The 16,598-nt window shown below is 49.4% G+C and overlaps 1 protein-coding gene across 1 annotated transcript in view; it reads right to left on the bottom strand.

Annotated features, from left to right (window-relative positions):
• The window catches only part of MCTP2 (multiple C2 domains, transmembrane 2), a 225,126-nt gene that overhangs the window by 117,878 nt on the left and 90,650 nt on the right, over positions 1-16,598 (bottom strand). Inside the window, exons 9-10 of the mRNA XM_015414496.1 lie at positions 5,932-6,096; positions 4,214-4,344 (exon numbers count right to left, since the gene is read on the bottom strand). Coding sequence (XP_015269982.1) covers positions 4,214-4,344; positions 5,932-6,096 — 296 coding nt within the window. The remainder of the gene's footprint in view (positions 1-4,213; positions 4,345-5,931; positions 6,097-16,598) is intronic.

The following is a 16,598-nucleotide window of genomic DNA, read 5'->3' as shown; positions in this document are numbered from 1 at the left end:
TACGAAATGACCCCTGCCAGTCACCACCTGAAGGTTGGCAACCCTAGCTGGCAAATGCACAGGCCCAAAGGGGAAAGGTGGTATACCAGTGTTTTAATAACTGAATTAGTGAAACTGTGCACCAAAGGGAAAGGGCATTCCGCAGGGAGGAAAATAAACCATTTTGAAATAGGGACAATTTAGAATTTCTTATCCCATCCGTTCTGACCCCCAAATTCCTGTTTCAAGATCACATCTCCTTTGCACAAATCATACACAGGATTCTTCACGCCTGCTTCATTATCTGTTTCTTTGAAACATATCTAGGGCATAAGATGTACACAGTTGCCACACACAATTTGTGTGTTAATAAATTATGTTGTGCATGAGTGGCATGCATTTTCTGACAAAATGCCATATAAATTGCAGATAAAAGCCCATAGCTTCGCAGGACACACAAAAACAGCAGAGAATGACAGTAGTTGACAAAAGTATCAACACCAGGGCTATTTTTGAGCAGGAACGCACAGGAACGGAGTTCTGGCTGGCTCCTGAGTTGGCCATGCCCAGCAGGAACTCATTAGCATAATAGGCCACACCCAACAGCAGACACTCATTAGGATTGGCTACGTTAGGGGTGTGTGGCCTAACATGGAAAGGAGTACCTGCTACAAAAAAGCCCTGGGTTTTGACAACAAACAGGGTAAACAGAATAAGAAGCAAAAGGTGGGTGTGGCTGGATGACTACACTTCTGGTAACATGGGGGTGTGGTCTAATATGCTAATGAGATGTGTCATTAGGGGTGTGGCCTAATATGCTAATGGGTTTCTGCTGTTGGGTGTGGTCTATTATGCTAATGAGTTCCTGCTGGCCTTTTTCTACATAAAGAACCCTGATCAACACACATTAAAAAGTGCCAAACATTTGGGTTCCCTTAAAATGAAAAATGAATATCCCTCACTCCCGACCACCAGCCTGAGAAGCACGGAGCATGCCCATTGCCTTCCTAGGAACCAAGTAATGTTGAGGGCAGTCAATTATAGGGGGGCAGAAAATGAAACAGATAACAGGGTGTGTGGGGGAGCGGGGAACCGGTTTGACCAAACCTCTAAAAAGGGTATACTGTATTAGAGCTGGGGATTTAGGTTTGTTTAGCTGTGATTTTTTAAAAAATATGTTAAGAGTTAATTGTTCTCAATACCGGTCATTACCTGACCAAGAAGGTATTGTTTATTGCACATCTCTGTCAGTGAACCAGTTCAGATTATTTTACTGTTTCATTTGGGAAGGCTTCACTTTTATTAATTTTTTTAAGAGCTCGTTAAAGCACTAAATAATTTTGGCCCAAAGAGTTGAGCAAGAGAGGGAAATATTCATCCTGCCGGCGGTTGCCGAATCCCCGCTGAGCAAAGCCGTTGGGAAAAGCAGGGCGAACACGAGCATCCCCCCACTCTCAAAGCATTTCTGTACAATATCCTAACTCCCTACCCAAACCATCTGGGATTGTTTAAGCGGCAGATCTAACCTTGACTGCACAGTTTTCCTAAGGAATTACAGGCGAAATCCACACCTGCGGAATGGCCACAGACCTTCTCAAGCAGACATTTGTACATTTAAAACGTAAGTAATTGAATTCAACAATAGCGCAAAGCGCGCGAGAGAATGAATGCCTCGTTAAAAGTAAAACGCACATTGAGATCAATGCACAAATGCAAGCCATTTACGTGTACGTTTCGGTGGTTATAAAGCGGTTTTTCAGTGCGCTCTGCGAAACTATGCATTCCCGACGGCTTTCCCACCAAACGAGCATCAGATGGACGTATATAACCCCACTGCCACTCAAACGAAGGATCCGAGCAGACTATAACTTTGGGACAGATACTGTGATCACAAGTTACAAGTACAATCTGTGTCCAATTTCTTTCTTTTCATACATGTGCCGAGTAGGAGGAAGACATAACACATGCCAGCGACGACATTTGCAATAATTTGCTGTATGAATCAGTTCTAGAGGGCAGCCCTGTTGGTCCACAGTAGGACAGTTAAGTTCGAGCCCAGCAGCACCTTACAGATCAACAAGATCCTCGGGGTAGACGCTTTCGAGAGTCAACGCTCCCATCGTCAGACGTGAGCAGGAATGGAAAATGTATAAAGTATTGACAACCTCTTCTTCTCCATATCTTCACTTGCATCAGGCCATAAAGTGCAACGGAGATGGGGTGACTCACACGGGGAAGAAGACCCTCTCTGCACAGTTGGTAATTCTGTACATTTCAGGAAATGGGGAAACGCCGTTTCCCAGAAACATCACCTTGGCAAGCATGTGCGGTTGAACTTAGATGAAACTTGAATTTAACATTAAATTTCTGTTCCCCAGAGAATCCTGGGAACTGAAGACCTGCGAGAGAGTCCTAGGCTCATAAATATCAACCAACTACAGTTCCCAGGATTCTTAAGGGGTGGGGGGGCCACACGAGTCCTGTGTAGCTGACTAGCCCACACGCTGCTGGCTCACTGCATGGGGAGGGTGAACAAACGTGAGCTGCCGGCCTCACCCCCTGTCCATCTCTGCATCCCTGCTGAGTTGTCTGCATGTTAAGAACGTGTATTTATTTATTTTATTTATATTTATGAATTCAATTTATAGCCCGCCCTCCCCGCAAACGCGGGCTCAGGGCGGCTCACAAATAGGCATAAGCCAACACATAAAACACGTTAAAACCATATAAGATCATTACTACAATATTACAATATAATAAGTGCTCTAGATGTTCTGGAATGATCTTCCATAAAGATGACGTCTCAAAGATGGTACACCCAATCAATGCTGTCAGCTCCACGTGATACTGTCGATCTCTCTTCCCAGGGCCAGATGCTCATGATGGTAACATAGTGGTGGTACAATAGTGGCGGCTCCTACTCGAACGCCTGGCGGAAGAGATCCATCTTTCAGGGCCTGCGGAACTGTGCAAGGTCGCGCAGGGCCTGGATCTCCTCCGGGAGCTCGTTCCACCAGGTAGGAGCCGCCACCGAAAAAGCTCTGGCCCTGGTAGCGGCCAGCCTGGCCTCCTTGGGGCCTGGCATCGTCAAGAGATGTTGCGTTCCCGACCGTAGTGCTCGAGGGGAACATATAGGGAAAGGCGGTCCCTTAGGTATGTGTAGAAGATGTTCCTGTGTGCGTACTCCTCCCCCATGCTCACCCTTACTGCTTTCCTAATGTTGCTGATCCCAGGGAGGGGACATGTGTGTGGGGCACTTCCTCTGCATGTTTGCACCACGCAGACACCTCTACGATCCAGAGGCGGTGTCATCATTCCCTGAGGTGAGGTGGCTACCGGGGTCCAGGTCTCCAAGTGAGGCCCACTGTCACTGATCCTACCACCTGCCCACTCGTGAGTGCTTTGCTGCAAACCTTCATGGCCGCACATGCTGCCCAGCACTGGCCATTGTGGCACTCCAAGCCACACAGACTGACCAGCACGGTTGGAGATAAGGCGTGCATGGCGGGGGAGTGTGACGAGTGAGACGGCCTGTAAGGAGGTGTGGGAAGGATACTAGGGTTGCCAAATCTTCTTCCCCCCACGGCGGGGGAGCGTCGCCGCGGTCCGGGAGTTGTCCCGATGGGCGACGTGCTGACGTTGGGCGACGTGCTGACGTTGGGGGCGTGGCTGAGCTCGTCAGAGGGGAAAACCATATGGTTTTCCCCTCCGATGAGCTCAGCCACGCCCCAACGTCGGCAACGTGGCTGCGTCACCTCCAGTGACGCAGCTTGGGGGGCGGGGTTCCCCCCGGGCTGGAATTCCCCTGCGGCGGAAATCGGGCCGCAGAAGCGGGGGGTTCCCCGCCCCCCGGCCTATTTGGCAACCCTAAAGGATACACAGGCGGGGAGCACGTGAGTGGGAGGGTGGGAAGGGAGGCGTGGGCAGGGGTCCTGATGGGGCAGAGGAGGGGGGCTCCTCCCTTCCCACCCTCTATGCCCAGGGCCCTCCAAAACTCGAAACCGGCCCTGCCCTGATCACATAGATGCACGGCTAGCCCACTCCCCTCACACACTCGTGATGAATCAACCTGCAGATGGGTCATCAGGCTACGGTTACGGAGACACAGAACAGACATCGGGTTTGCGGGGCAGCTATCCCTCGAGAGGGATTAGCACACGTTTCGTTTTCCCCGTCAACTCGTTATTAAAGACTTTCCAACGTTCATAGTGCAAAAGCAATCTTGAGAACTTACAATCCCAAAACTTCTTCGTGCTTTTTGTTATCCTTTCCCCAGATTTCCATCTCCAGCACATCCTTCCTGTCAGAGAAGTAGTGAAAATCAAACTGTTCCCTCCACTGTGGGTTTGCACTCTTACACAGTGTCTAGAAAACATGCAGTTATAAGATTTACTTTTCTTAAAAGGGTTGCTTCGTTCATACAACAAAACTTTTCATCTACAAAGAGAGAGAGAGAGAAATCCACACAACAGAGATTTGGACATGCAGAACCCCCCCGCCCCTTTGTAACCCTGCAGCCGAAACGAGGACCCCCGAAAATTCCGCACTCGGAAATTTCAAGTCTCTGAAATCCAAGGTTAATGCAACCTTGCCTTGGTTTCGAGTGCTAGGTTGCAAACATGTTCGGGAAATTCGATTTCCCCTGTGCAACAGGAGAGGTTCGTTTATCTCGTTTTATCCCCTGCTTTTCTCCAAGCAGGGTATAAAGCTGCTTACTTCATTCACCTCTCCTCCATTTTATCCTTCGTTCATACAACAAAACTTTTCATCTTCAAAGAGAGAGAGAGAAATCCACACAACAGAGATTTAGACATGCAGAACGCCCCCGCCCCTTTGTAACCCTGCAGCCGAAACGAGGACCCCCGAAAATTCCCCCGAAAATTTGTTTATCTCGTTTTATCCCCTGCTTTTCTCCAAGCAGGGTATAAAGCTGCTTACTTCATTCACCTCTCCTCCATTGTATCCTCTCAACAATGCTATGAGGTAGGTTGGTCTGAAAGATTGTGACTAACCCTAGATCACCCAGCAAGCTTCCATTGCACAGTTGGGGATCTGAATCTGGCTCTCCCAAATCCCACTCTGACTGCTTCCCCACATTGGATTCAAGGAATATACGCTAGGCAGGAGATCAGTGGCTGGATTTCCCAACTTTAAATTAAAAAATACTGAAACATAACTGTTGGGGAATTGCCAGTATCTTCTGATCTCCCGTACGACGAGCAGCTTGGCTCTCGATAAGGATGAAAACACATTTAACGGGAAGGATTCCTTGACTGTTTCTACATTGCTGTAAACGTTTATATGTTTTTCAAGGCAAATGAAAACCCAGGGCATTCTAGGATTGTCCGTCCCTGGAAAATATGTGTTTTTTTCACTGCTGGCTTTACTGTTAATTGTCCACACACAACTATAACACCAGAGAATGTTAACGTGTTAATTTTTGTTCACATGACGAAGTAGCCAAAGGGACTATGTAAAAATATGTCTGTGGGCTAGACAGGCTACAGAGTCACTTAATGTTCGAAAGGTAAAATTTAGGATTGTCTTAACAAAGCAAATGGGTAAAATTGAATTTACATTCCTAGCTGTTGGCCGAATGCTTCCCCTCGCTGTGTATTACAAATCCTTTGCTGTGCGCTGCGATTCTAAATGGGACTCATAGCCCACAAGGCTAGGAGAGGGGGTGTGGCTCAGTGGAAGAGCCTCTGCTCGGTATCCACAAGGTCCCAGGTTCAATCTCGGGCATCTCTAGTTAAAGGGCCAGGTAGCAGGTGATGGGGAAGACCTCCGCCTGAGGCCCCGGAGAGCTGCTTGCCAGTCTGAGTACACAAGACTGATGGACCAAAGGTCCGGATTCAGTAGAAGACAATTTCATGTCTGCTGAAGGCCCTCAAACCCAACAACACATGCCTGGAGTACACAACAAGACATTCCGTCCGCACCACCACTTACCTTACTCTTATACTTTTGGTCTCCCATTCTCAACCAAACAAACATTTGCGTCATGCCCCCTCCGGGGATATTCTTCCCCTCCAATAAGGCAACAGTGACTGTTCCTTTCCACAGCTGGTTCTTCCGTAACGAATCCTCCAACCTCGCCGTCCGCATGAAGCTCGCCTAAAAATTGAGAGAAGACCATCTAGATAATTCTCTTTTTTTCACGTTTATTTTTCATAGTTTCAGTTTAGTTACAAACATTTCATTATCTCAGATTACACAAATTTTTAGAGTCATCGCATCATGTGACATGCCTTATGTACTCTATAGTTCATTCCACTTTTCCTTTTCTTATTCTACTTCTACCTGTTTTACCCAGTTGTAAACCCTTAACCATCTTTTATTCTGTATTTTTTTGATCTTTATCCTGCAGTATTAAACTCAGATTATCCATTTGGGCTAACTCCAGAAGTTTTTTTATTAGGTCCTCTTTCGAGGGCGTTTTGTCCGTTTTCCAATTTTTGGAGCTGCAGTGGCTCAAGTGGTTAAGACGCTGAACTGCAGGCTGTGGAAGGTCAGTAGTTCAGCAGTTCAAGACCCGGGTGCCACAAGACAGAGTGAGCTCCTGTCTCTAGTTCCAGCTCCTGCCAACCTAGCAGTTCGAAAGCAAGAAATTGCAAGTAGATAAATAGGTACCACTTCGGTGGGAAGGGAACAGCGTTCCGTGCACCTTGGTGTTTAGTCATGCCGGCCACATGACCACGGAAACGTCTTCGGACAGCGCTGGCTCTTTGGCTTTGAAACGGAGATGAGCACCGCAACCCTAGAGTCGGATTCGACTGGCTTTCGAGCAAGGGAACCTTTACCTTTACCTTATTCTCGCAGCTGTTATGATATATACTAATAATTCTTGAGTATTCATTGGCATGACTCAACTTGAATGGGCATCACCCCACCTACATCTGGAGGAGCAACCTCTGTTGCTTGCACTCCCGGGTGCTCGTAGGATCGCCAACCTCCAGGTGGTGCCTGGTAATCTCCTAGAATTACAATGGGCCAAAACTACAGAGTTCAGTTCCCCTGGAGGAAATGGCTGCTTTGGAGGGTGACCTTTCTAGCCTCAAACCCTAGCTGAGGTCCCTCCAGTCCCAAGACCCCAACCCTCCCTAAGATCTACTTCTAAACCTTCAGCAAGTTCCCGACCCGGAGTTAGCAAACTTAGCCCTAAGATCTCCCAAAATTATATCTCAGCTCTGGACTACAGAGATCACTTCCCCTTGAGAAAATAGCTGCTTTAGAGGGAGACGTCTATGGTAGTATACCTTGCTGAGGTCCCTCTCTTCCCCAAACCCTGCCCTCCCTAGGCACCATACTAGGGATGCCATTCTCCAGGTGGGATCTGGAGATCCTCCGGAATTACAGTTTATCTCCAAACTACAGATAATGGTTCCCATGGAGAAAATAGATCCCTTGGAGGGTGGACTTTGGTGTAGCGGTTAAGTGCGCAGACTCTAATCTGGGAGAACCGGGTTTGATTCCCCACTCCTCCACTTGGACCTGGCTGGATGACCTTGGGCAAACCATAGTTCTGACAAGAACTGTTCTTGAAAAGAGAAGTTTCTGTCAAGAGCTCTCTCAGCCCCGCCTACCTCACAGGGTGTCTGTTGTGGGGAGGGGAAGGGAAAGGCGTTTGAAAGCTGCTCTGAGACACCTTTGGGTAGTGAGGGGCGGGGTATAAATCCAATCTCTTCTTCTTCTTCTCCCCTCCCCAAGCTCCACCCACAGATTTTCAGGAATTTCTCAGCCTGGTCTGGTTCAAGAGTATGCGTGTTACTCAGTTTTTCCTTGCTCGGGGACCAGGGCTGTAGCCAGGAGTTTGGGGGAGAGTGCCAGGGTGCCGGGGACACTAATTAAGTTAAATTAAATTAGTGGAGGTGGGAAGGGAGAAGATGGGAGTAGCTCCTTACCAGTGCTCAGAGGTAATTTCGGGGGGGATCGCGGGGGATCGCAGTTCCCCCAGGTGAGGTGTAGAGGGGCGGGGCACACGACGAAGCCCCGCCCCCTGCTTCCAGCCGCCCCGCTTCCAGCCCTCATTCAGCCAGGAGGAGGCAGGAGAAGAGGGAGGGTAAGTTGCTTCCTCCCCGCCTCTCCCCACCCCTGCCTGCCTGGGGCCAGGGAGGGCCTTTGCGGGGCTTCCTCGCACTCCCGCTGGCCTTGCAGGTCCACCGCCGGGCCCCTGATGTCAGGGGATGTGGCATATGCTAATGAATTATGCTAACGAGTTCCCCTAGCTCTTTTTCTACGAAATGACCCCTGCCAGTGCTCCCTCTAAGGTGTGGAGCCTTGTGAGCAAAAATTGTACTTTGTGAGCTCCTGGCATTAAATCTGTGAGTGAGTGATTTGGTTTGCTCTGGAGTCATCCTTCCTGAGCTGAGACAAAAATGTGCGAGCTGGAGGCTAAAAAAAAAATGAGCTAGCTCACATTAACTCAGCTTAGAGGGAACAATGCTCCTTACCCCAGCTTCAGGCTGGTGCCAGCTGGCGCACCATGGGCTGGCTCCTCTCCAGCACCGCTGCCACCAAGCACACCCAGAGGAGCCTCTTTCTCCCTCCCCTGATAGGCCCACCTCTCCTCCCCCCAGTGAGCTCCGGTGGGGGCAGGCTCAGCAGCTCCCTGATGGAGAGCTGGAGCGTGCCACTGCCTGCAGGAAGCCCGCTGAGGCCCTCCCCACCCTCCCCACCCTCCCGCCTCTCTCCCTTTACTTGGATGAATGAACGTGGTACCTCCCTTAGGGCTCCGTGGCAGTCCTTCTGGCACCCGGCCAGGCTAGCTGGCTGGCGGGCAGTAGCTATCTCTGCATAACAGGCCCCAGGCCCACATGCTGGATGTGCCAGCCTGCGGGGTGAAGGCATAAACACCCGGCCATGGGACCAGAACTGGCCCACCCCGCCCCGTAGGTGTCAAATCCCCATCCTGGCCCCTCTGGCTTAGCTCAGCTCTCGGGCGGAAGGTCCCTGGCACACACACCCTTGGCGAGAGGGCTGTGTCTCTGGAGGACGACTGCCAAGACAGAGCAAGGGCCTGGAGGCTCAGGAGAAGGCAGCTTCCTTCTGCAAACGATGGGGAGCCTACCTTGCAGGGATGCTGGGGGGTGGGGAGGGGGCGTTGCCCCCCGTGCCCCAATGTTGGCTACAGCCCTGTCAGGTACTCAAACTTTGGTGCCTTATTGCTGAACATATGAAACTGTCAGGTAGGCCTGTCATAGGTTTGGAATGTGGAGGGGTGCCCTCCCGTTTACTGTCTCAGCTCTCCCTGGCTCACCAACTGTTTGGTGTCTTATGCTTGACCTTGTAGATGCTCCAGCTGCAGTTTTCCCGGCTGGGAAAATTAACGGCCTTTGCTTTGCCTGCTTGCTTTGCCTGCACATGCGGGATGTATCCATTGGCTCATGCTTACAGGGGGGATGTTTGATACTAGTATAAGTCGGAGGCCCTAGTTTTGGCGGCCATTCCTGACACAAGCTGTACACGTGTCTCTAGTACTAGATTTACCAATGAACAGTTATCTTCTCATGAAGCCCTGTGTTGTGTAGCCTGACTAAGGACCCTGACGGAAACATGGCCACTGAAGAAAGCTGAGGTTCAGTCAATGCGCCCAATGTCCATATGGGTCGCCGGAGATCAGTGATGGCTTTTCAAAGTATGGAAGACAGCCTGAGTTCCTTCTTCGCAACACTCCTCCCGTCCTCTTCCTGGGATATAAGCACTCAGAGATCTCTTTTCCATATCTGATGAAAGGAAGCTTCAGCTCTTGAAATCTTGTACCCCCAAAATCCTGTTGGTCTCTAAGATGCCGCTGGATTCAAATCTAGCTGGAATTACAAGTGATCTCCAGATGGCGGAGAGCTGCTTTGGCTGGTGTTTTGGATGTTGGACTCTATGGCATTACACTCCACCGAGATCCCTTCCCTCGGCAAACCGCAGCCTCCCCAGGCTCTACCCTCAAATCTCCAGGAAGCTTCCATGGCCCAGTGGGGATTCGAACCTGGGTCTCCAAGATCTCAGTCCAATGCTCTAACCGCTATGCCTCACTGGCTTTCTCCCAGCAAAGCAGTAAGAGTTATGGCCTCTCACATCCTCACATCAAGAGCTATAAACACAGATACGAATCAGACGTTGGACCACATGCAAAGGTGGAATCATCCTAGGAAGAGACCAGCTTTTAGTTCAGCCAGAAAGGTAGCTGCAACAAAGGAATATCCATTCTCTCTGTCTCCCCCTCTCTCTCATACAAACACGCTCCTGCACCTCCACTAGTGGAACGTCGCACAACTTACTCTGAGCAGCTGTCGATATCTAAGGCCGGAGATAACCCTTCCAAACCACCTGAAATGCAATGCTTCCCAACGGAATCAGCTCCTACATTCACCTGCCAGGTGTCTGTACATCTATTGCACAAGGCGCATGCGAGGACCAGTTACTCCTCTGTGAAAAAAGATCAGAAGCACAGCGCAGAATAGAGACTGGCCTCTTCGAGGGATGCTTCCTGTCTGTTATGAATTCTCCAGTAGGGAAATGGTCACCACATCATACCCACTTGCGCTTTCTTGCATACATACAACGCAGCCAAAATTTGCTCTTTGTTAGTAAGAAGCAGCTATGGTTTTTGCAGTCCTACACCCTCCATATACTTGCAACTAGTTACAAAGTCCTGTTTACAACCGCACAATTTGATCTTCCTTTTACACAGGCTAAGGACTCCAAGGTCAAAAGAAGAAAATGAGATTTCTGATTCACAAATCCAGATGCAGAGGAGGGTGGTTGTTGGGGTTTTTTTTTTGTCTCACAGTCCCCCCCCAGATAAAACAAGAACGTTCCCATGAATACACTTCAAAGCTATATCCCTCCCTAAAAGCAGCAAAACTATTTCAAACTCCATTTTCTGGCCTTTCTTTTTTTTAAGGGAGTAATGTCCGCGAGGGATCAGAGGTCAGGCCTACAATCTGCCAATTGCCGAAGAAAAATGGCCGGGCTTCCGTGAAATATGCTCTAAAATAATTTTGCGGCTTTGGTATGTCCTAATTTTTTCAAATTGGATGTTTGTCTTGGAAATGCTTCTTTCTAACTTGTCCATAAAACAGGCCGGCTTTTAGCTTTGTGAGGCCTCCGAAAATGGAATCCGAGGCTGGCCATTAAAAGGGGCTGGGAGATTGCTTCCATATGGCGGAACAGCATGGGAGCGAAGAGGCCAAAACCTACAGCAGGCCGCACTTGGCTGGAAGCTCCCTGTCTATCCGCGGACACTCGTTGCGTTACAGGGGAACATCTGGATTATTGCTTGTAATGTCCCTGGGAAATATCCACTTCCCATCAAAGGCCTTTATCTATCTCCACCGCACTTTGAACATTTTAGTGCATGGCGCAGCCGCGTTTGATGTGCGGCGCTCGCTGCGCTTAAATCCAAAAGCGGTCTCCTTCCCCCGCCCCAACCCCAGCCTGATCGCCCTTACTTTTGGGGGTTTTTTTTTGTTTTTCATTTGGCTGATGGGGGAAGAAACTCAAAACAATATCCCAATTAAGAAACGCTCATTTGTTAACTATATGTAATTATTTTACTTTGAGAGGAGGTAACTCCCCCCCCCCCAATAAAATAAAATATAAGGAACTCTTAATTTGGAGATCACAGAACTGGAAATCCAACAGGAACCTTGGAAGCCTTTAAACCAGCTTTTAATTTACTAGCCGTTCTCCCTGCACACATATCACACTACTTCTTCAAAACACTTTTCAAACTTATGCACTCTCCCGCTGCCATATTCAAGTCAATCTTTAGGGCCATGTGCTGTTCCAAGTCCTTCCTACTAGCTATTCCGGGGCTGCAATCACACACACTAAATCATCCACTTTCAATGCGCTTCCCAACTGGATTGTACTGTGGCTGATTCTGCATGGGCTTTTCCCTCCGTTGTTTTAGCAAACCCACGTTGGAACAGAAATTCCCCTCTGCTTTGCAGGCCGCTTTTGCTTCCTTTGATCATCGGATTTTATGGTAGCCTCCACACTCCGTGCCGCTTTCGCTTCCTTTGATCGTCGGATTTTATGGTAGCCTCCACACTCCATGCCGCTTTCGCTTCCTTTGGTCATCGGATTTTATGGTACCTTCTGCATAGATTTATGGCTGTTTTATGGCCTTTCAGGGGTGACTTTGCAGTCGGTATGGCGTTGGCCCGGGGTATCTGAATGTGGTTTTGAGCTCCACTTTTTCCTCCCAGTTGAGAAAATGTGGAGTGAATGTTTGATGCAGAATCGCTCTGCGTGAACTGGCAAACTCCAGTTGGAAAGTGCACTGGAAGTGGATCGAAAGTGGATTATTTAGTGTGTGTGACTGCAGCCCAGGATTAGCAATTGCTGGATATCTGGTTCTCCTGCCATTTCTAAAAAAATAAACGGTGATCTCTTGACCCCCTCACACACACGCAAACAGAGAGAGAGAGAGAGAGACTGAGAATTAGTAACTGTCTCAGATTACCCAACAACCTTCATAGCAGGTCTGAACCCAGATCTTCCTGGTCTAAGCCCATCGCTTCTAATGCCTGCACCACATTGGCTCACTGCAGGCCACTATGCTCACAGACCTTTAGTGAGCCATCTCTGTTAAGTCGCTCGCTTAACAAAGCAGTCGGAGAGTGATTCAGCAAGAACACAGCTTTATTCTTCAACTCGAACACAACTCCAACACGGATCAACACCTGATAGCCAGAACAGCCTTTACATTGCAGCTGTCCTGCTTTTAAACATTCCCGGCTAAAGTAGCCACACCCACTGTACAAATACCAACCAATAAGGTTGTTCCCATAAGGACCAATCACGGATGTTCCCGCTCAGGGAGCTTGCTAGAAGGTGATTGGTTAGGTGCTTCCTGGGCTAGTCACACGATTGGATGGATTTGGATCCTAGCCCAGGACGAAGCTTTACATTACACTTCAATGAGATGTTTCACAACATATCATGCATTCAAGGCAGCTTTGAATACACTACAATCTCTGACCGTCTACTTGAGACTCGGAACTCCAGCGCAACCTATGCAGCCAATTACACTCAAGCCTGATCAACCAGGCCACCGGCCTCCAAGCCATCCATGGCACTGGTCTTGCAGTTCCTGGGACCTAGGGATGCCAGTCTCCAGGTGGGATCTGGAGATCTCCTGGGATTACAACTGATCTCCAGACGACCGAGCTCAGTAACCCTGGAGAAACTGGCTGCTTTGGAGGGTAGGCTCTGTGGCATTGTACCCTGCTGAGGCCCCTCCCCTCCCCAAACCCCACCCTCTCCTGGCTCCACCCCCAAAGTCTCCAAGTATTTCCCAACCATGAGTTAGTCATATTACTCACACCCCAATAGCATCCCTCATTTTTGTTGTTGTTCAGTCGCACAGTCGAGTCCGACTCTTCGCGACCCCATGGACCAGCTCACGCCAGGCCTTCCTGTCTTCCGCCGTCCTCTGAAGTTGGCTCAATTTCATGTTCGTTGCATCTATGACACTGTCTAACCATCTCATCCTTTGCCGTCCCCGTCTTCTTTGACCTTCGATCTTTCCCAGCATCAGGGTCTTCTCCAGTGAGTGCTCCCTTCTCATTTGGTGGCCAAAGTATTTGAGCTTCAGTTTCATTATCTGGCCTTCCAGGGAACAGCATCCCTCATAGCAAGTCGCAAAGACAGGGCTAATAGATGGGAGGGTTACAAAATTCCCCATCCTCAGGTTGTTCGGGGCACTCCAATTGGCTGGTTTTGTTTTCATGAGCCATCAGTGCATTGACGCAATCTTCGGGCTCCAGCAAGGACTAGAAGCCTCTCTAGGAATCCATCACTGGATATTTTAAAACTTACTGCTGTTCTATTCCTTTACCGCCAAAGGGAAAGAAAGGGTCGACCCGACACACACACACACACACACCCCGCAGCTGTTTGCAAGCGCAAAGCAACTGCCTCTGTTTATTTCTATGGCTGACTTTGGGGTTTCCTTCACCGACCCCGCTCCCTGATCCATAAAGTACATTTTAAGGAGGCTAGGGATAAAATATGCAGATCCAAGATGGAGAATGTCTCCTATAAGACTAGAAACATAAAATGATTTTTAAAAACACATTGCGTTAATTACAGAACAAACAGCAAAAGGCACCAATAAAAACAAAGCCCTTTCCCCCCAAAAAAAACCATCCTGAGCTTAAAAGGATGAGACAGGGGACGAGAGACCCATGAACAGGTCAACGCTGCAATGTGAATCGCCCCAAAAGAAATATATATGTTTCCCTAGTTCTTCTCATTAGGCAGGGAAACCATTCTGCAGAAAGACTTCCCCTATGGGAACGGGGTGAAGAGAACAGGCGCAGGCAGCTGGACCGATGAGCAATAGCTCACAACCCCGTGGCAACAGAGTTCCACGGCACTCTGCAATGTTCAAAGAGCAGAGCAGGCTTCGCTGGCCAAAGGGCATTGCTAGAGACAGTCAGATATGAGAACACAGACTGGGAGGGGAGCTAGGGGGTGGTACAACGAAGGTACCCATGACTGAAAGAGGAGGATGAAAGCGTTTGCCTCGCACGGCAACCACTGGTGCTGCTTCAGCCCATTTATCCGTTCATTTGGACACTGAGGTGGCGCGCACACTGGCTGCGTTTCAAGAGGAAAGAAGAACGTTGCAGGGCCCGTCCTCCTCCTCCTCTTCCTTCTCCTCTTCCTCCCGTCCCCCCTCCAAGAAACAAAAACCACTCACAGATGCTGCGCTCATTTAGCACACAAAGTTTACTCAGCTGCAGGAGGACACCCCCTGTGGTGCCAAGGTCCGTGGCACCTGCAAAAAGTAAACCTGAGATGAAACGTTCTAATGAGGTCATCGTGCTGGTGCCCCCTTGCAAGCCGGGTCTCCGGAGAAAACCAGTGGCCCGGAAAGAAGGGAAATATTCCAGCACGCTTGCACGTGCTGGCTCTCTCTCCCCCCCCTCTCCCCTGTAGAAAAAAAGAGAGAAGGGTCTTCCCAACTACCGCTAGTTCTACCCAACTACAAAAGGCCGTCCGCCTGTGTAACGAACACCCAAGGCCAACCCTGGCTCGGAACCTGCAAAAACTGAATTGTTGTCTTAGATGAACTGAAATGGGGTTCCCGTCTCTTGAAGAGTGTTCAAAGTAGACCCCATTCATGTGACCTACTCCTGCTATTAGCCCCGCTCTCCTCTCCAAGGTTACGTTTGAGGTTTGAGCGGGGTAGGCTGGCAGCAAAGGATTCTGGTGCCAGAGTGAGTCTAGTAGGAGCCGATTTAGAGTCCGATGGTACGTGTCAATTTCACCCAAGCTACTGAATGGCGCATTTTGCCCCGCAGCTTCGCTATTTTTTGAGGATTTTTTGAGGATTGAGTAGACGCTGGGAGCCGCGCAGCAGCTTGTCTGATACTGACATGTACCATCGGGGCAAAAGGGAAGAGCGAGCGTGGAGCAGCGCTTGTGGGAAATCGGCCCAAGAGAAGAAGAAGAGAAGAGATTGGATTTATACCCCACCCTTCACTACCCAAAGGTGTCTCAAAGCGGCTTACAAACTCCTTTCCCTTCCCCTCCCCACAACAGGCACCCTGTGAGGTACGTGGGGCTGAGAGAGCTCTGACAGAAGCTGCCCTTTTTCAAGAACAGCTCTTATCAGAACTATGGCTTGCCCAAGGTCATCCAGCAGGTGCAAGTGGAGGAGAGGGGAATCAAACCCGGTTTTCCCAGATTAGAGTCCGCGCACTTAACTGCCACACCAAACTGGCTCTCTAACCAAACTGGCACTCTCACCAAACTGGCACACGCAAGCTCCTACCTTGAATAAACCTTTGTTGGGCTTAAAGGTGCCACTGGACTCTAAATTTGTTCTATTTATTCAGAGCAACATAGCTGCCCACCTGGAACTATCTAGTAGAAGCCAAGTTAAACTTCAGTCATGAAATCTGCTCGGAATGGTGGTGGTGGGGGGTAGAACCCATTACGAGTCCTCAGAGGCCCCACCAGGTTGACCGAGAGCTACCAGATTCACCAGTAAAGCTTGTCTGTCAAGAACCCGCTAAAGAGGAGGAACTCCACAAAAATCAACCAATCTACGCACATGGTGGGTCAAGCCCAATCTTACACTGACTGTTGCTGGTCCTTTTCTTTTCTTCTTTTTGGGGGTATTATTTGTAAATTTTGTGTGTGTGTGTGTGTGTGTGTGTGTGTGTGTGTGTGTGCATGCATGTGCTTGTGAGTGTGTGTGCACCTGGAAGTTATGGGGACCTCTGGTGGCTGACCCCTACTGGGGGCCTGGAGGATATTCAGAGAGGTGGTTGAATAAAAGTCTGCCCCCGCCTCCCGCGTCTGGTATTCCGAGAAGGTCTCCCAACTAATAACTGCCAGAGTCAACCCTGCTTAGCTTCTGAGATCTGACGAGATTGGGCTTGCCTGGGCTATCTAGGGCAGGGCAGGAACAAGTCATTTTCAATGCTGTCGAAAAGAGCAAGAGTCCACTAGCTAGGATCTATGTGAGTGCAAATCACTGGACCCAGCGACATCAGCCAGACCATCTCAGGTTCATACTCCTGCTCACCTTCCAATGTGATTTACGCCATCAGGTGTCAGCCATGCCCTTCCAAACAGACAAAGGATTAATGGGCATAAGT

Source organism: Gekko japonicus, unplaced genomic scaffold (assembly GCF_001447785.1).
Source record: "Gekko japonicus isolate JY-2015 unplaced genomic scaffold, Gekko_japonicus_V1.1 scaffold324, whole genome shotgun sequence".
Taxonomy (NCBI): Eukaryota; Metazoa; Chordata; class Lepidosauria; order Squamata; family Gekkonidae; genus Gekko; species Gekko japonicus.
The sequence above is the reverse complement of the archived record's forward strand: the minus strand, read 5'-3'. Positions and strand labels throughout refer to the sequence as shown.